The 22,718-nt window shown below is 31.6% G+C and overlaps 1 protein-coding gene across 1 annotated transcript; it reads left to right on the top strand.

Annotated features, from left to right (window-relative positions):
* Positions 1 to 4,300: 4,300 nt before the first annotated feature.
* Positions 4,301 to 21,130, top strand: LOC115447940 (protein obstructor-E). Its single transcript, XM_030175246.2, has 7 exons — positions 4,301 to 4,518; positions 10,511 to 10,597; positions 17,793 to 17,906; positions 18,968 to 19,032; positions 19,370 to 19,508; positions 20,100 to 20,313; positions 21,014 to 21,130. Exons 1-7 carry the CDS (start codon positions 4,473 to 4,475, stop codon positions 21,069 to 21,071), a joined length of 723 nt encoding a protein of 240 aa, XP_030031106.1. The 5' UTR covers positions 4,301 to 4,472; the 3' UTR covers positions 21,072 to 21,130.
* The last annotated feature ends 1,588 nt before the right edge of the window (positions 21,131 to 22,718 follow it).

The raw sequence follows: 22,718 nt of genomic DNA, 5'->3' as shown, positions 1-22,718 counted from the left end.
CCTTTAAACGGTCTGTCGTATTTTTAATGGATTTATGCTAATGCCATGTTTATAAGAAACTAATAAGTAAGAAAACAGAAAATACTGGATAGTAAGTTACGGAAATACTTTGAAGTCCGTGCGGTTTTCCGGAATTCAAATGTCCTCCAATTTACCTGTATACGTAAATTTAACTGGCTACACTTTTACTCCGTAACTAGATTTGCAATTTTACAATGCGTTATGGTTTTAAGACTCCAATGTATTATGTTATATATTGTGGTGCGATGCTTCGATAAGAAGTGGCTGTAGGATTTGTTTTTATATATTCTTTACAATATTTACATTTGCCTCCTCCTCGCATCGTATTCCTCATTGCTGAGGGTTGTCATCCTCTGAACATGGAGTAATCTTTCTTTTGTTTAAGTTGCTCCACTTATTCCTATCTTTGGCATTCTGGAGCGCAATACAAAGGTTGGTGCCAAGCGTGAAGTGGATTTGATCTGACCATCTGATGGGAACACGATCTCTCGGACATTTGCCCTAGACTTTGCCAGTAACCATCAGTTTTCGAGGTTATGTCCGTTCTTTCTGACTATGTGGCCGAGAAACTCCAACTCACGGCGTAAACAGATGGTGGAAAAACTTGATTTCATTCACATTTTATCATTAGATTAAATCAATATTGTGGTTCAAAGCGCTTGAAAAAAGGGTTAAGCATGTTTTCTTTGACCAAGCCTTGAATGCTGGTAGACCTTCCCGAGTACCCGAATGCACGCTGCACTTGCAGTACAATTGACACGTCCTTTTTTATAACTCTATTTCCTGATATATTACTGTGAAACGTGCCTTAGTTTTTAAATAGAAAATGCACTGCGTACAGTAGTGTCAATGAATTCCTTATAGTCTTTTATGCATTATGTGACGACCAGCACAAATAAAACAATATTTTTTTTAATAAATTTTCTTTAACAAGTACATATTGCTTTATGAAAAGATCTCTATATTTTAATGAAAAATACATTCAAATCGGTTTAATCGACACGTAGATTATTCTGTTATTCCAAACAAACAGAAAGATAGAAAGAAGCAAAAAAAATTAACTTGTATTTGAGTTTCATAAACCGTTTTAAGAAAGAATCAATTATGTTTAATAAGACACAAACAAATGAATTTTATTTATAGAATGAATTTGAGAATTTAGTGAATAGAGACTATATTGTTTTATAATAACTTAATTGTTCATTAACTTTATCTAACTTCTAACTAATATTATAAATGCTTTGTGAGATTGTTTAGATGTTTGTTACAATTAAAATAATTAATCGCAGAAACAGCTGAACGGATTTGGATGAAATTTGGCACATGGATAGATACTACCCTTGATTAATATATAGGCTACTTTTAGCCCTGTAATTTACTCCTATTAAAAATAATCGAAGTTTAACCAGATTTTCCAATAGATGGCTCTATAAAACTCTACTGTGTTTTAGGGATTATTGTAGCGGGCAAGACAGGCGAGCGAAGACGAGAGTGGAACCTAGTATTAAATAAAAATATTAAAAAACACAGTTGTCTAATTGTTATTCTTCATAAGTTCGATGACGGCAAAACAAAGGAAGCACCGATAAGGAGTTCTATAGAATCATTTGATTTATTCCGTTTATTACTCTTTCACTTGGAGTGTAGACCTTTAACTACTGTATGTATAACAATACTTACATAACGTATGGCAAATATATTAGTAATTTATTGTATTTATTTATCGCGTAATACTTCTTTGGTCTAATAAGAACATGTTATTATTGCATGGACAATAGTGTGGTTGTTTCTAACAACATTGTTCGGGTTAAGATTCGTTAATGCCGAAAATGTTTTATTTATTTTTTAAATGACATTCTTGATTATCCGACGTATTCTATAAATAATGATTGTTTTTTTTTTTGCAAAAGCAAGTATTTGATTATTTTAAAAGAAACTGGCGCATAAAGTAAGTACGAGCTTTCAGAAATTATAAATATTCAACACAGGCGTCACTGTATACCATTTTTATATTTCTAAGTAATATCATAATGTCTGAAATATATTCTTGAATGAAGCATTCATAATGATTGTTCTTAGAAAACAATTTTCGAATATTTTATACCCAACTTTAAAATTATATTCTGAGATTGAGATTTTGTGAAAATATTCGGATATTTGGTAGGAATAAACCCAGAAACAAATGCTGAATTTTGATGAAATTTGGCATAGGGGCAGGCCGTATCCTGGATTAACATTAATTTGTTTTTTTTTTTTTTTAAATACATAGCGCTGGCGTTTTACAGTGTTTTAGGGAATTTCATACCGGGAATGTGAAGCCGCGAACAATACCTAATATTAGTGATTTTTCCCTATCACCATTTTTTTCAATTACGTTTATCGATCATTTAGGTTCAATCCAAGCTGCTCATTTTATTAAACAAATATTTTCAGAATTTTTAGGAAACCATTCTTACAACGTTTTCACGTATCCATGGCGACATCCCCCATTTACTAATCATCCGCATGATCCTTGTCTTTTCACTTATGCAACTGAACAATGAACCACGTAGGTCTGGCTTAACACGCAACTCCTTCCCAGACCAGTTTAGATATTACTCAACTGTTACTAATGTTGCTTAAATTAGCCTTTATTAGCTGGCATCTGTACCCGTGCCTTTGTACTTTTATCTTATGAATCTAATTGACATTGCTTTTGTGAATGTAAAGAAAGTTGATTTAAAGAACGCTATTAAATAGTTTTGAGTATATTTTATTCATCTAATGGAATTTTTGAGTATGCATTAAACAAAAATAATATTTAATCATTGTTTTTTTATAGTTTGTTTCGACTTTTATAATGAATTAATTAATTATTATTTAATTATTTGAAATCGAATATAAGCTCACAGTGAAGGTACAATACAAAATTCTTAATTGATATATTTTATTAACGAATATATTTTAGCTTTTTGAATAACTTCTACAGCTCCTTATAAATGCGTGAAAGTTCGATCATGATATTTTAGGGCTAGAAATTGAGATATATATTATATTAGTGAATGAAATTTTATAATTACTGAAATGTTTCCAAAGATTAGAGATATAATAAACAAAAGCTTTTTTTTTAAATTATTGGAACAGATTGTTGTCGCATACTTCAGACCTAACACAATGGAAATATATTGCGTTCATACATCTGAAGAACGTCGAGAGATATAACATTTCTTGTTGCTCGATATTATCATAGGACTGTGTAATTCTTCGTAGTTTCCATCTATGTAGTATCAACACTTTAATAAGAAAAATAATTTTTTCTACTATAATAAACGAGGTCTCATTTTTCATGTCGAATATTTTTCGATACAGCTACATAATATAAATGATACCAATGTTTTAAAAAACAACCAGTCATGCATAAAAAGCAATATTATCAGTCATGACCAAACCATGAAGGGTTTATACAAATACCATTATCATCAAAAAAGCGATAATAAAACCTTTATTGGAAAGAATTTACGACTTCTGAAATATTCATTACACTTAAGTACCGATATTGGACTATTAAAAATGTTAATGTGGTGCCATGAAATTGACCATGACGGGTGTACCAAGGTGGTTGTCTCTGGACCTCGGCATGTGAAATGTATGTCTACGTACATACGTGTATATGCATCGCTTTTTCGTAGCACAGTATATTTAAAGTCGGTTCGATTTTTTACTGTGCGGGATATTAAAATAAATTATAATTAGGAACCCGTCAGGAAGAATCAGGTGTCAGAAGATTGAAATACTTTATTTTTATATCTTTGGTGGAAATATTCAAAATCATCGCTTACTAATATAGGGTCATTACCATAAGGCATTCTGAATGGTAAACACCAGCTTTACTCACACATATGCTTTTGAACAATAATCCCTCTGAACACGAAAATAAGCTGCTTCTAAAAAGGACTCATATCATATTCACGTTTTGCATTAAGAGAGTGTTGATCAATTTGAATGATATGTTAACGCAGTTTTTCTTAACCTCTTTTGTTTTACGATTTTGCTAAATAAAACTAAAGGAATAAAAATACATTTATTATCTTCACAAGTAGTACAATATAAAATTAAGAACTAAAATATATCCGCTTAATAGTTTTAACAATACATAAATTCAATTTCTATAAATTTTTGTGAAAGTGTCTCCACTAAATACTTACCTAAAATGATTTTACCATCTCCAATCACATTTAACAACGAACAATGGTAAATTACACCTATCATTAAACACTTTCTTCAATTACCGTTAATTAAGATTTACGACGCATTGAGTTTAATAAATCGCACTGTTGTTCACCGTACGGGGTTTAGTAAGCTGCGCGCGCGCCGCACAATAGGCAAGCACGGGCAATACCGAGCAACCTTTGGAAGGAAACGCACGTGTTCCAAACATAAAATATTTAATTTTTAAATTCTACCTCTACAAAATGAAAAGTTTACTCTTTGTCGTCGGCCTGGCTGTCTGCGGACTCGGTGAGTTTATAAATTATTTTGTGAGTCATATCGAAGTTAGGAAATCGTGACTAAAAGGACCTGAATACCGGAACAATTTGAAACTATCTGTTCAAATTGATTTCTAGTTCGCTTTTGAAGGCAAAATTCTGTATTAGTCGTTTCTAATTTATTATTGCTATTATATTATAGCTGTAACGAGAAATATGATTTAATTGTCCATTAATGTTATTTAAGTAGTTCATGTAATATTTTCTGTTACTTTGTATCGTAAATTCGTACATCATTTATGTCAATGATGGAATTTCTGATCTTGCTAATGATAGTCATTACTTATATTACTTTATATCTTGTCATCTTTTTATTAAAGGTTACTTAAGCCAGTTAACGAGTTACTCCGAAGTTTATTAAGATTAGGGAAATTAACAGGCTAATGTACCTTACAACATTCGTACTTCTCTATGAATGAAATAGCTCACGAAGTCTTTAAAAATATGATTAACGTAAATATATCTTATTATGAATGCATGTTTAAAAAACTATTTCTCGGATTATAATTATTAATTTCTTTCATACATCCGTGTCAATCAATTTACGAAAAAAAAATTGCTGGAGAATTAATGGAACTAACATTGACCTTTGGAAATTGATCGTACATTCAACGCATTTACGCCATACTTTCCAAAGATACAATACTGCAGATAAGTTAACAATAATTGTTTCGATATCTGCGTATTCGATGCAGGCTAACTGCCCTCCTTTCACTCAATCGTCCTAACTAGTATTGCTCCAGTAAATTCGCTAACATGATGCAAGGGCGCTAAACGCCAAACACGTAACATGACAATATGCTATAAAAATATTCATAATCTCGTTAAATTTAATTCGCTTTAGTATGTATGGCGGTTAATATTAACGTTATTTCTTTTCTATTCGACATTATAACAGTTAATTTTTATTGTTATTTTCGCACATTACCAATATTATAATAAGATTTATGAGTTTGTTTGTTTAAAGTAGTCTTAGAATTTAATAGACCGATTACAAACATTATACCGACTATAATTGACAAGTTAGATTGTCTCTCTATTTGTAGTTATTTTAATTTTGTTATTTTTATTCCGGTATAATATAACTGTTAGTCGATGTCATATAATCAAGTTCGTCGAATGCGGAATGTACCTATATATTATAATAGATTATAGTGGTCGTGAAAAGGTATCTCGTACTTATAACCTCTATGCTTCCAATCCAGTCCTTCAAGGTTAATACCTTCACTCGGGATGCAAAACGGATTAAATAACACGAGCCAGAGCTCAAAAAATCTTGAAATGGCTACAAAACAACAAAACCATAAAGACATTTTACTTTTTACTCGTTAGTTATTTCCATTATATTAATGTACCTCGTTAGATAGTTATTTGCTTTCTCGTTCATTATTTAATATCAGGAAGACTTTTACATTTCTAATAACTTAGTTGTATAATGTCCCCTGAGGTGCCATAACTCTCATTATTTATTAAATACGAGGCTCGCTTCATCAGCATTATAAAGATATCCCAAACAAACGTGCCACTATGTAATATGATAAAAAGTAGATAAAAATGTCAGTACATTATAATTATGGTCTATTTATATGCCAAAATTCATCTAAATTTGTTCACCGGTCTTTATATTTATTGGTACTTGGTAACAAACATGACAAGCTTTTGCATAAAGAAATTATGTATTAGGATAAAAAGTATCTAAAAATGTTAGTACATGATAAATGATAATTATGGTCTATTTATATGCCAAAATTCATCTAAATTCTTTCACTGGTCTTTACGTTTACTGGTACTTGGAAAACATGAAGCTTTTGTATAAAGGAAGTAGGGTAGTGGTGGTCGTGTGAATTAATGTTTGAGTGTTATTTCATAGTAGTCCTTAAAGTTCATTCGAGGCTAAATTTCACCACTAACTTTAATAGCCAGTTGCTGGTTATTAAACGGCGAGTAAAACAGGATTTTTGGTTTTGCAACCTATTGGTTGACAATTATTGCAATAGTGGGTTTACCGTCGCTTCATTATCATAGCATTTGAGAGTGTGTTGTTTTTATGCTGACATCATTCATAAGTAAAGTAAGACATGTTGTAATGAAATTTTAATAAAAACTAAACTCACAGGTATAAGTGATAATTCATCATCATCCACTAACTGTAGAGTTCCACTGCTGGGCATAGGTTTCTGCCGTATCGTGTCCCTTTTTTCGGTCTCGAGCCAATCGCATTTAGGTCATAGGTAGATCGAGCCGCGATCCTTACAATATCGTCGACCCATCTTACCGCTAGATCTATGAAAAATTACAAAATCAGTCAAAATATATTATCATAATATACTCATATAAGTAATTAATATCGTAATAAGATCTTAAATTTAACTTTGTAGTCAATGCCTACTCAAAACGTAACGATATCATGCAATCTTTCAGAATTCTTAGTAACTATTTGAATTAGTCACTTCTTTGAAGCATGCAGGAAGTGAAGGGAACGTGTATGTCGAAAAAATACTCTTGATATAATTTTATGACATTCATTTAAATCACTGAAACGTAATAATTGAATCTTGAATTATATCAGAGAACTTTTTGGGTAAGACATTGTAAGTAATGTCGAGGATCTTTTCAGGGAAAATGAACTTTGTGTTTGTTTCTTTTGAAAAAAAAAAACTTATATTTCTGTTTTATGTCATACATTTTTGCTGCGAATATCTTTCATATTGAATCAGCATTCAAACTCATGAGAAGTACAAAAATATTTTGATTGGCAATAATTATTTATTTTGCGTAACTTATCTAAGCCGTTTACATAAAGCTCAGTCAACTCTAAGCAATTAATTAGTAACATAGATTTTAATAATACAATTCTGAGTCCAATTTTTGGCTACATATGAATTTGTACCACATGTCGCAACTTTACTTAACCTAAGGTTACAATTTTGACATCATTATATCACTAGGTAGCCTGTGTTATAATAAATTAAATTAATAATGTCCTTCGTTGAAATTTGAAATATATTCTATAATTACACAGTTTGTATTGCTTGGCCTGTAAATTAATTTTCTTTTGTTATTCTTCCTCAAAATTCTTACAGATATGAACTAATTTATCTTTAATCGCAAAATGAATTGATTTGTATTCATTTATTAAATATCCTCTTAATTACAATGAATAAATACTACAAAATAATTTTAACAAAACTTAGATTGTTTTAACTATTTCGAATTGTATTTATGTGAAGGTACTAAAATATAAAGCTATAGAATCAACTCAAGGTTCAAGCTGACATATCCGAGATCGTTTCCATTGTGTTCAAGATTGGTATATGATTCAACTTCATCTAAATAAAGACAATACATATTGTTAATAATGTTGTTTTCGTCAATGACTTGCTTTTGGAAATGAAATTTTACGATTTAAACAGATAATTATTAATAAATAAATTTGCACATATTAAATCGCTTATAGAAAAAGATATGGAAGATGTGAATTTTTTTTGATCCGCATTAGGTCACCAGAAATACACAGTTAAGAAAAGTCTGTGTTAAGTGTCCTTCCTGATTATAATATACATACTATAATGTCGGTTCAAACTACAGATATTAACCACCAGAGCATAGACCTACAATTGAATACTCGAATTTGTCCAAGACCAAGAGTTTGTCCAAGACCAATTGACCTCAGCAAATGCTTTCATTTCGAAATCACAGACACTTTAATTTTATTCCGTGTATAGATTTTATATGTACTTACATTAGCACTTGAATAAGTAGAATAATTGGTTTGAAGTCAGGTCCGGTTATTGGGGAATGGAAGCTTTTAGTGGTGTGTATAATTTATATCTTTAATGACCTTCGATGAAATTGCGATTCGTTTCTGATGCATTTACGACTGACGCACTCGCTATAAGTAAACAAAATTTGCTTGATATTTGCTCTTTTTTAATATATAAAAAGATAGGTTAATTGCGCATTTAGTATTTATTGCTCTATACGATATAAATCTTGTCTTACGTACGTCTTTATCCCATAAGACTAGGCAGAGACTATGGATTGTTACTTTGCTCGCTTCTGCCATACTTCTCTCGTTTCGTCTACTTTCATCAATCTTTTTATGCATTCCTGGCGGTTCAGGGTACTCCCATTTACTAAGGATGTTAGATATCTGACATTTGAAGGTTCAGTGCGGTTGACCCCTACCAGCGCGTCCCTCCACATTCGCCTTATATCCTTTTTGTTAGTCTTCTATCATCCATCTTTTTCAAATGCCCATACGACCATAACCAAATCTTCTCTTGTGGGTACGAAAATCGAGAGTATTCACAATTTTACAGTCAATGTAATTCCAGTAAATATTCTCACACTGTTATAGTAATTTTAGCTGAATGCATTAGTATATCCAAGTAATATGGACAAAATTATGTATGCAACTATTCATTTGCAGTTCAGATTTCGTGTGCCAAACGCTTGGTAAATGTGTTTTGATTATCTGAACGATTGCGTTTACCAAAACGTGAGCACGTAATAAACTTCGTGTAATTAATTTCTACCAAAAAACGTGTTGCCAAATTACAAATGAAAGTGTCGTAAGTGTCTAAATGTTTGACAGATTATGTATTAAACCTAATAACAAGTTAGAAACTTTCGTAGGCATTTTAAAATGTATTTAATGTGTGACTAATTTTGCCTTCGGGTCTATGTGCAAATGAATGTTCCAGTTTAAAATCAAGACATAGAATACGATATCGGTTAATTAGTCTTTAAATAGATTCATTAGCAAGTAATGTTCATAAAACATATTTTTATAGTTTTCAGAAACAGAAATACCTTACTAACCTTAGAAATTATATGTAAATGATGAGTGGAATTATCTTTAATTTGAAAATAAATATTTCATAACAAATTAATTTAAAATAACTTAGCAGTATAAATTTCATAATGACAATATACACATCTTACAGGCCAGGCTTCTTATAAATAAATTAAGCATTTAAAACGTACTAAACAGATTTATTTGTTCATATATGTAAAATGTATACAGAACTATAGTTGTAATGTGACTGCATACTAAATATAATTGGTTCAAAGACTTTATAGCCTTGGCGTACATACTTTCCTGTGTCGGTTAGTTGTAAATTGGTAGGTAAGAAAATTAGGACGCAAGATCCGAATAGCATTTTATGCTGTTATTATTTTTGTACAAGATTTACATACATATTTTTAACTAACTTTGTTTTGTCGCTCTGTCCGCGTAAAAAGATAATTCGAGACAAATACTTTCTCAGGATAAAAAGTAATCTATAGTGCTCGCGAGCAAAGCGGTAAAAAAATTGAAATGTAAAATAAATATTGCTTTCTTTTTTTTATTGCAAATTCTCAAATTTAGTAGCCTCAGAGATTAGCGCGTTCAAACAAACAAACTCTTCAGTTTTATATATTTGTATAAATCAATTGAATCCCTTCAAAGTCATCGGAATATACCGTAATAACTAATCAAAGCAGATTAGTTTACATAGAAACGAAGAAATTTTGTTACCCACAGAGTATAAAGAGTCATAAGTAATTAATAAATATTATCACAAAATCAAAATTTTATCACGATTATAAATTACTAGGTGTTGCTCTCGATTTAACCTGCATCAACGCCTTTCTCATAACAAAAGTTCCTACACAAACCAGCGCAATCTATTTTAAAAAGCAGATTAAATACTTTAATACTTCCTTCGGAAGCAAATGGCCAGAATAACAAGTAGCGTATTAAGAAATGGTCTAACTTTAGCAAAAATAACCTTTATTTCCACACATTTAGCCATATTCTATACGAATAAACAAAAAAATTATTTAAAACTTAATACAACTGTCTTAAATTTACGTTAAAGTAATAATTTTATCCAAATAAATAGCATATTTCGCATTCAGGAAGCGATCTGCAAAAATCCTTGACGCAACAGAATGTTAACAAAATATGTTTTCAGTTTCAGGCCAAGAATTTGACTGCCCAGAGAAGAGTGGATTCTACCCGGACCCTTACCAGTGTGACCTTTATTACAAGTGCAGTAAAGGTCAGTACTTTGAAAGGTCGACGAGATATCGCATGCATTTACGTAACACACATGTAGATAATTTTCATGTACACAATATGTAAAGAAAAAGCGTTATTAGTTATCAATGTCGCATTCATAGATAATTTCAATTTAAAAGATTCTTCCTAGTATGTTAGGGAATCTATAATTTAAGAATTATCCAACAATTTATATAGACAAATATTTTAACTGATTGAGTGCTTCAAGACCTATATCGTATGAATTCGAATGAAATGAATGTAAACTATTATTTAAAAAATCTCAAGAATTATTCTAAATTAGACCTGAATGTATGAAACATTCAACATCCATGGATAGATAAGATAGCGTTCGTGACCCCGAGAGGCAATGCTGAAGTGAAACAAATTCACACTGCAAATAAAATTTATCAAGATTTTTTCTATCATGAAATAATTTGTGAGTATGAGAGTACGGGAATTCAGCAATTTCAGTCTTTATACGATTATACGAAGTTTAGGTAACAACGCACTTAACTAATGATTATATCTTAAATAAAATTGTAACAGGCTGATGTCCGTACATTATAGATATTATAGAAAACCGAATACGGAGTCTTTGTTAGTACAACAGAAATCAAAACAGTTTTTAGAATTTTTGTCTGTATGTTTGTACAAGCATCACGCAAATAACTACTCCATGGAGTTGAATGTAGTCTTCAACAATGTATTGCTAGAGGTGTAACTTAAAATAAAGGGTCCATTTTATCTCAGGAAAATATAAAGAGTTGTATTATCTACCTAATTTATATTATCCACTATAAATTTTTCATATTTCCCTGAATTTATTCCAAAAATATGTAAGAAAAATTACATCACGCTCTTAGTGATCTAAATACGTCACAAATATTTTTGAAACACGATAAACACGCACGAATTATTCAATTACGCTTTCGCGTTCTTTTATCATGTCCATCAATCATAAATGACAAAGTTTTTAGCCTTTCACGAATAGCAATTAATGTTGTATAATAGTTGTTTCTTGTTGGCGTTTGATTGATGATTTTAATGACGTTACCCAATGTTATTATAATTAATTAACTGGATATTGTTATATTAGGTCATGTGAGGTTTTTGTCGATACAAGATTACTGGCCGATTAAGGTTACTCAGATTTTATCGTACTGCAGTGTTCTTGTTAGCGGGTTTATTGATATTGGTTATTGTAGTAAAAATAATGAAAATACGAATAAATTTAGAGAATGTATTTTATATAGTACTTGTTTTTGAATAGACATGTCCATTTATATTTTAATTTTTTGAATTATAATAGATCTACAGAGGTTCTACAACAGTTATAATATTTTTAGACATTTGGTAAAATTACATAATATATAACTGAATAGACACTTTTATATATATATTGTAGAAAAGTATCTATTAACTCAACTATTGTAAATATAATGATTTCTTATATTTACGCGAATGACATTGAAATTAAACTAATTTTTCGGATTCTATCGCGGTTTTTTGTTTATTATTTTTCTCCCGACGTTTCGAAGACCGTTTCGTGACCTTCATGGTCACGGGGGGGACTCAGTCCCCCCCGTGACCATGAAGGCTGCAAAGTCTTCGAAACGTCGGGAGAAAAATAAAAAACAAAAAACCGCGATAGAATCCGAAAAATTAGTTTAATTTCAATATTGTAAATATATACTTAGTCTGGCCATAAATACTGTTACACTTAATTATAAAAAAATATTACATTTGAATTTCGAATCTGTCATTTTTATACGATTGTTCATTGTGTTTTCTCATTTTGGCGCCAATACATTGTAAAATATTTTGCGATATTAAAATGGTGTGGGGTGATAAAGAGAACCGAATCGCTGTGATAGCATTACACAAAGTAGGTATGGAGCCAAATGCAATTTTTAAAACTCTCCATACACTTGGTATTAGTAAAATGTTTGTGTACCGGGCTATTAATAGGTACAATGAGACCTCCTCTGTTTGTGACAGAAAAAGATCTGGCCGTCCACGTAGTGTTCGTACGAAAAAGGTGGTCAAAGCAGTAAGGGAAAGAATTCGAAGAAATCCTGTCCGAAAGCAAAAGATTTTATCTCGGGAAATGAAGATAGCACCTAGAACCATGTCGCGTATTTTAAAAGATGACTTAGGACTTGCAGCCTATAAGAGACGCACTGGCCATTTCTTAACTGATAATTTAAAGAAGAATAGGGTGGTAAAATCGAAACAACTACTGAAGCGGTACGCAAAGGGAGGTCACAGAAAAATTTTGTTTACGGATGAGAAAATTTTTACAATTGAGCAACATTTTAACAAACAAAATGACCGTATTTATGCTCAAAGCTCTAAGGAAGCTTCCCAATTAGTCGACAGAGTGCAACGTGGACATTATCCGACTTCAGTGATGGTTTGGTGGGGTGTTAGCTATGAAGGAGTGACTGAGCCATATTTTTTGTGAAAAAAGGTATCAAAACATCGGCACAAGTGTATCAAGATACCATTCTTGAGAAGGTAGTTAAGCCCCTTAACATCACCATGTTCAATAACCAAGTATGGTCCTTCCAGCAAGACTCGGCGCCGGGTCATAAAGCTCGGTCCACGCAGTCTTGGTTGGAATCGAACGTTTCGGACTTCATCAGAGCTGAAGACTGGCCGTCGTCTAGTCCCGATCTTAATCCGCTGGATTATGATTTGTGGTCAGTTTTAGAGAGTACAGCTTGCTCTAAACGCCATGATAATTTGGAGTCCCTAAAACAATCTATACGATTGGCAGTGAAGAATTTTCCCATGGAAAGAGTGCGTGCTTCTATTGATAACTGGCCTCATCGTTTAAAGGACTGTATTGCAGCCAATGGAGACCACTTCGAATAAGCTTTTTATATTTTTAATTGTTTTATATTTATGTATTAAACTGACACACTGTAAAAGTAATAAATGTTATTTGCAGTTAACAATTTTCTTTTTTCTTTATTACAATATTTATGGCAAGACTAGGTATATATATATATATATATATATATATATATATATATATATATATATATATATATATATTTACAATAGTTGATTTTAATAGTAAACTTATAACAGTAAACTCATTTCAGAACAACAATGGTGCCCTAAAGTATGTGAAACACATTTCCAATATCATAAAAATGAATTTAACAATTTCACCATATTTACGTTACCATTTCGTACAATAATGTCGACATTGGCCCCGTCGTTATCATGACAAATAGAGTGTGAACATTCTTTACATTTCTTCAGTGTGAATACCAAAATGTTGCCTAAAGTGCAACTTACGTTATGTTGATAGTTAATGCCTGATTACGAACCTATTTCCTTTTTTTACTAGCTTCGTGATCGTATGAAATTTCATTGTATTTTTTATGTTACTGGCCGTATCAAAAATCGTTTTGCTGGCCTAGTGGAAGCTTTACTAGCCTGTAAAACTTGTGGCTGTGGGTTCGAATCTTCAATCAAATAACAAAAATTGTGGGAGTATCAATACCAATTGAGTTGTTTAGAATGGCGGTAGGTTTGCCAGACAGATGTAAGTGAAGTTTGGATATAGATTTTTATGAGGGGATATATGTCAGTCAAAATATAACAATTTCTTCTATAGATTCTCTTTCGGAGACACATTCATTGGTATTTGCATACATTTTATCTAGTAAACTAATGAACAGCTGCAATAAGACTTCCCACGATCGCAATTCACTATTTCTGATCGCGATCTGTTCTAATTGCACATGTTGTTTCTTAAGAGCACAATACTTAAAAAATAACCTTACTTTCTTTTTATTTTTTTGGTTTTCTCGTAAAGGTAAATTGAATTAAACAATGCATCCTTTAACAACAATATTCCTAAGGTAGTATTCAAAATGCCGTAACACTAAGTTTATGTATGAAAATGGAATATTTTAGCGACAGATTTACCGATGGGATATGTCATTTGTATGCATTTTTGTTTTCCATTAGCTATAATAATTGTAGGAAGGCGTCTTAGCTATATCTTTTGATATAATCAAGCAATATATCAACCATCAGTGCTTTGTGATTTATTCGCGTGGTGATGATATTGTGGTGGTGGTATTGTTGCGGGAGTCCTTTTCTCGCACTTAGCCCGTAGTAGGTCGGACCGTTGTGCGTGAAGGTGATGATATTGTAGAAGCGATTACACGCTTAGCGTTGTGTGATAACATAAAAAAAGCAAATCTCGGCAAAATTATTTGGTAAATAAAACATTCACAGAAATATTTAACTGACTGATAGAATTGAGACCTTCACATTATCTATCTGCATTAGGCATAATATAAAGCTAAGTAAAATTCATACAAAACTTTATGTCTAATAGGCTTATCATTTCCTTTCTAAACATGTTTTTAGTCTTTGGCAACCCTATTAGTCACGCAAATATCAACGTACATTGAAACTTTACCTTTGCTATACGACTCATAAGTAGTTACGACTCGGTCGTATAATTGGATAATTTCACTAGGTTTTAGTCGTAAAATGTTAGGAAACTTTTAGACAAGAAATAGAAATATTTGCTTATCGCGTGTTACTGCAAATTAGATGCACTTCACAATTATACTTATGCTATAAAGGTCAATTTGGTAAGTATTTGCGTATGTTTTATTTTAAGGTGTCTCATCCATAGTTGACAATTGCGCCTTAACTCTCATATCACATACGGTCTATTTTAAATTAATCGTTATTAAAAATTAGACCGTATGTGGTAGGCGTACTGGCGCGCATCCATTTAGGCTTACATTATGTTCATAGCTGAAATAATAATTTCTAATTTATTAAATGTTTATCACGTTGTAACTTATCGACTAAGTACACGCATTTTTTATAATTTCTTGGATCTCTGTCTAGCACTGCGCATATAAATTATAATCTTTAATTAACCACGCATGAATTTAATATCAAAAAGTCCTCGCTGAAGTCAGAATGTTTAAAAATAATTATTTGATTTCATTGCGGAATAAGCAAAATGTGTCAGCGTACTCTTTCCTCAGTACTGCGTACTTCATATAAATTGCCCCATTGACTATCCAAAATGCTAAAACTTTCTTTTTCACATACCTTTCGTTCTAAATGGGACCAAGTGAAAGAATCGCAACTACAATATATACTCACATTTCACAACACTCGAGAATATGTTCAAGATTTAAATAAAATACCAATAATTGTGAGAGTTATAATCATAACAAAATATTATCCTATTGTTTCCGCGTTGCATGGTTATGTGGTTACAAAATTATTTTATACAAAGAAAGTATAAACGATTATGAACACTGTCTAAAATTTGAAGATATCAATTAAATAACTATTTCTATACAAACATATTATAAAACAAAGTCCCCAAAAGCTGTCTGTATGTGATCGATTTTCTCAAAATCTGCTGAACGGATTTTTATACGGTTTTTACTAAAAGATATTGACATTCTTGGGGAAGGTTTAGTTTAAGAGCATTTTATGATTTTACGTAAATTGACTGAAATATAACGATTGCTCTTGAAGAGGTCGTGTGATTGTGTTGTGTTGTAATTGAAAAACTTTGTGACACACTGAGTTCCACGCGGACGAAGCCGTGGGCACAACTAGTTATATAATAAATAACAACAAATGTGAATTGACTATATTGTTTAAGAAAAAATAAATATGTAATATTATCTCCATAACATTCATTAAGATGATTCCTATTTTATAGGGAGGATATACTAAACATAGCAAATAACTAAAAAATTTGCAAATACCTTTATTGCATTTGATACAATTGACAGATTTTAAAGAAGGAATTAGTAAAAGGAAGGTATCTATTTACTAACGTAGTTTTGCCTCGCGTACATATAACATTTTGAATAGTATACCTATTATCATATAATACCGAAGTATAATATAGATAGCTTTAAACAACACTTCACAAAGTCCTTATCAACTACCACCAAATACCAACATCAATAAACAATTCGTAGCTAAAACAAATTGATTTCTTGGCCGCGCCTTGTTCAGTCTAATAACAACCTCTGATGATTTTGCTATTGTAATATCGCCAAATAATTTGTTATTATTATTTCTGTTTAAATTAACATACAATAGGCTCTAATTTGACCCTATGCCTCATATAAATACATTTCATTTTTCTTTGAAATCAAAATTGTATATATAACCAGCTTATATCTACATCTAAATTAGAGATTAAATGTGAATTTATTGTATGTATTTAGTTAATTACACCATTTTTACAAATCCGTTACTTATCCTTGCCTAATCTATTGGCTTATATTTAGACTAATTATATTACCGCTAAAAAGCGAAAGTAAGTTTAGTAACAATGTAATTTTTTAGTAATGTTGACCTCAAGATGCACATTACGATAATATAATACATTAATATAACTCCACCTGTTTTGTAATGCACTTAGCTGTAATACTGTTTGCGACATTAATTTTTGGCTGTATGTTGGGTTATGATTTATGTGCAATGGTCAATGATATAAGAGTATATTTGTCTATAAATGGTTATGAATGTTGATTATTATATTTATATAGACTATTTGAATTCGAGCTAGTGGGTCAAGTTATGGTATGTACCCATATGTAAAGGTACAATGCTCAAGGTGGTATGGATATCTAGCTGATTATTAAGAAATTGATAAAAGTTAAAACAGTTTAAGCGATTTTAGCCTTTAAGCAATTTCATTGACATCATTAAAATTTTTGTTATTTTTTGTATTATTAATTGTTTTTCATTTTATTGTTAATTTTCTATGCGATAATGAGTTCGATATTTTCGATGTTTGAAACCCCCATAAATAAATAAAATAGCAGTAAATCTTTATGCCCGTCCCATTCGTGTTGTACAGTCAACCACAAAAAGCTGAACATATTCAAAATCTCAAATCACCTTTAAACTTTTGTGTCCTTGTCAACAATCGTTGTTTTTTCTGTACTAAAATAAACTTCAAAGGATTTACTTTATTTTAGAAATAGAAAAAAAAACTGATTGAAGTTTATGTGTAAGGTTTTAAAGTTTAAAATTTATTCAGTTATTTTTGTGGCTGACTGTATATCACACTTTCAAAGATATTAATTTAATTAATGATACGCTCAATACGTATAGAAGAATGGAATCTATCATAATCGACCCAAGACTTAAAATAAATTTTATTTCAGGTCAATCAGAAGCAAGACTATGTCCCGACGGCCTCGTGTTCTCAGACGAGAACCCGAGCAAGGAGCGATGCGACATCCCCTCAAACGTAGACTGCGGTGACAGGAAAGAATTACGTGAGTACTGAGTATCTATAAACTAATATAAAAACAAGTCCGGGATGGTATATGCTAAGTAAATGAGGTCTACATTCAACAAAAAAAATCTTTGCAGGTGTACTTAATCACTAACCGCCGTTCTCAATAAACGATCCCAATCTTAATCTTCAATCCGATTCCGAAATTAAAATCATAATGACTCATTTGTAAGCATGTCAAACATCTTTGTTCTGATTGGTCCATTTTTGAGATAGGTCGAAATAAGCGATCAGGGTCGTTTATTGCAAATAGCGGTTAGTGATTTGGGGAACAGCTGCAATGATTTTTTTGTTACACTGCCTTTGCGATATTGTCTACATGTTACGTTTGATGCAATAAGTTTTGCCGTTAAAAAATTGACAATTTTTTTTGAGGAATATGCTAGTGTCAATTTTATCATAATTTTGTTGTTAAACATTAACAATCTTAATAATTACATTTCACGTATAAAATACCAGTATTAAAACATCATAAATTGGTATGAAAGGAAATGAGTCGTTAACAACACTAGAGAACACCTTTAATTAAAATTATGCAGTATTTAATTTGTGTGTGCAATTTCGTAAATTAATAGCGTATTAGTTAAATTTCGTAGGAAATCAGTAATTTTATTACGAGTTTCTTCTCAACATGTATGTATGTTGTACACTATTTCCTTTAATTAATTTGAAAATTTTAAGGATTACGGCTTTGTTTACATTTGTTAAATAATATTGGAGTTTATTCTAATTAAATTAAAGATTGAATCATTAAAACATGTTTTGAAGCTTTATTTATTAAACTTATGAACATTTTACGTTAAAATTTAATCATAAAAAAGTATTTTCAAACTCATTAAATTACTCAAATTGGACATTATCTTTTCTCGCACCTCTTGTCTCTTACAACTGTCTTTACAAATATCTCAAACATTAAATTTCCTCAATTCTTTAAAGATATGTTCATCAATATCAGTAATAATGTAAACTAAACATAAATTTTTCTTATTGATTCTTTTTTAAAATTTTCAATAAAATATGAATGCCGATGTTTATTTGCAGAGGAGCCCAAACCAACCAAAGGTTGCCCACGCCAGAATGGATACTTCAAACATCCTGACCCCCAGGTAATATAAAAATCTTTTGTCAGATATCAACATTTTCATAATATTCAATATCCGCTCTAAATTGAACACGGTTTTTAATATTTTATTACTCATTAGACTCTTTGTGATCGTTTTTAGCATTTTTTTTTTTGAATTTTCCTTATTGATCTTTGAGGTTATTTTATAAAATTATTTGTATTTGAATATATGTGTTTTGAATAAAACTACGGACCTGCAATCATTTTATAAGCATCACGTTTGTTTTTGTTTTAAGAAATGCAATATCATCAAACTAGATGGCGCCACTTAATCGTTCTAATAAACTCTACACTACTTTATCAGCTCATATTTATTCCAGGCCTGCGATAAATTCTACTACTGCTCCGATGGTATCCCTAATGAACTGCCGTGCCCTCCCGGCCTGTATTTTGACGAGGAGACTTCCAACTGCGACTGGAAAGAAGCTGTCAACAGGCAATGCGACAAAGTTACTAAAGGTGAATTGTTGTGAAATAAATACCAGCGGCCTTACGGAAGTGCCATGGTCCTTTTAGGATCTTTTTATTAGTATCTTACTTACGAAACTATCAAAATCATGGAGCATGTTTTTAGGTCTGCTCAGGACCGCGCGTCAGTGTTTTTATTCACTCCGCCCGGGCCTTGCTTCGTTTGAGGCCACCAATGTTAAGGATATTATTCCAAGGTTCAGATCATTTAAACTATAAATAACTTTGTTATGACTTTTGGTGCAATCAATTACCTTTACATGATTAAAAATATGAAATACCTATGAAACTGATGGCGAGAATACCATTTGTATGATACTCCAAGATAATAGTATAGCGTAATAGTAGATAAAGTGAAAGAAAAAGAAACCTGAGATAAAGTTATAAAAAGCACATAACTATTTTGGACCGACGGTCTGGTGAGGGTCGCCGGAGTCCGATAGATGAGGGTGGCCCAGAATCGGTCCCTGTGGCGCTCAATGGGGAAGGCCTATGTCCCGCAGTGGACGATTTCCAGCTGAAATGATGACACATAACTATTATGTTGTAAATTTCTCGTGAAATAAAAACAATAATTTTCAGATGTCTTGGATGACGGTTTCTCTTGCCCCGACGGTGAAGTGATGGGGCCCAACGGCCGCGCCCTTCCTCACCCCACCTTCCCCCACCCTGAAGACTGCCAGAAGTTCTATATCTGCCGCGGAGGAGTCCAACCCCAAAAGGGCAGCTGTCCCTCAGGCAAGGTCTACAATGAGGATACATTCATGTGCGACGAACCTGAGAAAGTACCTGGATGGTAAGAAATCTTATTTCATTTGAAACAGAATGTTAGTGGATTCTTACCAGTAGAGTAAGTAGTAGACCGAAATACAACGGCAAAAATGCAAAGGAATCTTTATCTAGCGAATTAGCTTTTTCACAAAAAAATATTGCTAAATGGTTGATCCTGTATAAAATAAATTAAATTGTCTTAATGAAATATTGATTGCTGTTTCGCAATAACCAAGTTCATAATACGAAAGGATTTTAAAGCATTTAAAATGTAAAAAAGGTAATTTACTTTTCGAAAAACAAGAATATGTCAATCGCATAACACTTATGAACGTGTTGAAACAAGCTTTGTTAAGTGTGTTCAAGGAATATTCGTATTCTTTCATTCTGGGTCACATTTTTATAATAAGGTGTTCATGTAACTTTTGAAATGACGCAATAGTGCAGAAATATGATTCCATTATCGATAATAATGACTCGGAATTAAAATTTATTTACTTTTCAATAGACCACATTAAAATAAATTAAAAATTTGAATTTTCGTTTTGAAAGTTTATATAGTTTCATTTGTAAATGTCGTCCATCGCGTAAAACTATCTTAGTGTTTCCATATTTCGCTGTTCAGAAGCACCTTTTCAGAATCTGATATCATCGAAATTAATTGTATGTTATACGAAAAAAATATTTAAAGGTTATTTGTATAACTGATATTTGTTGTTTTTCAGCGAAAACTTCTACGAAGGTCAACCTCTAGAGAAGAACAAATTACCTAAGAAGGCGTGAAACGTGTCATAAATTAAGATATTTTAGGTTTAATTTTTAATAAATTTTATTAATATTTATATAATTTTTTATTACCTCATTTTTTCATCGGGGTCTCAACAAAGTGGCCTTACTACTCCTCGTGGTAAAGATGCACAAAAACATGTCGACCGCCAAGAGATATACATCCCCTGACGCTCGGTATTTTTTTCATCAAAGTGAAAATTGACACGAATTTCAAATTTTAAAAAAATCGACGCTACACTACAATATTTATCAATAAAAGATTGTCAAAATGCATCATCACACAGTTTGAATTTATGAAATTGGGTGGCAGAATTGTTTACGTGCATTACGTCAATAAATATATCGATTAATAATATACAATGTACCACATACACGCTAAGATTTATGGAAAAGAAAAGATCAATTAAAATACCTTATAACCCCAGTAATAAATTAGTAATCCAAAATGCGTTATTAATGTTCCTATAAAATCAAATGTAGAAACACACTCAAGATTTCTATATTTTAGTTCCGTTTACGCGTAATTGAAGTATCGAAGGCTTTATTCGTTTTGAAATAGGCTATAAATAAATAGTGTTGCGGTCGATTGTTGCTGCACAACTTGCCACACCTACACGGAAGTCCATATTTACGGGCCAATTTTCAAAGTGATCTAGTTTACGATTGCGGCTTGTCAGTTTTGTTACTATTATCTTTTAGTAACAGGTATGTCACGAACGTAAAGATCTTTGTGCGATTATGCTACGATTATGGAATGGTTTTTAAGATTCCGTACCTCAAAAGGAACTCTTATAGGATAATTTTCGGCTGTCTGTATGTTAAGACCCTTTTCGTCTGGAACTCGTAGCGGTGTGAAGTTGAAATTTATATCACATACTTGCGCCTACTGTCTCTTTTCATCATCATCATCAGTCACATACAATTCTCTACCAAACATAGGTCTGCAGTCTCTTTTAGCTTTGAAAAAATAAGACTTGTAACTCAACGCGATTAAAATATATGACCGTGTATGTCGCATATTTTCACATATTTTCAGTTATCACAAGGAAATCAAAATATATAGAGTACTTCACTGATCTAGAATCTCGGAATTTGGCAAGAAACAATAGCTTATATCATATTTGAAGTAAAAATCTTAAAACCGTTAATATGTGCTTTAGTAGCAAAAATAGAATGTCTTGTTCCAAATTCGATTCGTCTAACGATCGAACGGCAAAATTAAGTTTGTCAAGTTTTAACTTGCATATATATTTAGATGTACCAACAAGTTTGTACAGAACCCTTGGTTTGCGAGTCCACCTCGCACATGTCCGTTTTTTATTATGACATCTAATACAAAGTGCTCAAAGGCAACTCAATTTAAAAATATAACTGCATCCCTTTATTTTAGAAAGGTAAGGAGAATCACAACCTGTAACTTAATTGTTCATCGATCCTATGATGTGATAGGAGGTGAGCTTATGGCTATATCAGGCACAAAATTCCAATTCCAGAGAACAATTTTTATAGATTTTTTATAGTCTCCACATTTTAGTAATCAGCTTACACTCTGCAAAGGAATAAAAACATAGCAATGTTGACAATGCGCGTTTTCAACTTGATCAGGAGCTTTTCGTTGTTATAAATTCCAAAAAATCGAAA

This window comes from Manduca sexta, chromosome 28 (assembly GCF_014839805.1).
Source record: "Manduca sexta isolate Smith_Timp_Sample1 chromosome 28, JHU_Msex_v1.0, whole genome shotgun sequence".
NCBI lineage: Eukaryota > Metazoa > Arthropoda > Insecta > Lepidoptera > Sphingidae > Manduca > Manduca sexta.
The sequence above is the reverse complement of the archived record's forward strand: the minus strand, read 5'-3'. Positions and strand labels throughout refer to the sequence as shown.

Bases quoted from the DNA above. Each gene is read 5' to 3' on its own strand.
- LOC115447940 (XM_030175246.2), top strand. From the start codon at position 4,473: ATGAAAAGTTTACTCTTTGTCGTCGGCCTGGCTGTCTGCGGACTCG. The intron at 19,033-19,369 runs GTAATATAAAAA...TATTTATTCCAG, and splicing joins TCAAACATCCTGACCCCCAG to GCCTGCGATAAATTCTACTA. The intron at 20,314-21,013 runs GTAAGAAATCTT...GTTGTTTTTCAG, and splicing joins CCTGAGAAAGTACCTGGATG to CGAAAACTTCTACGAAGGTC.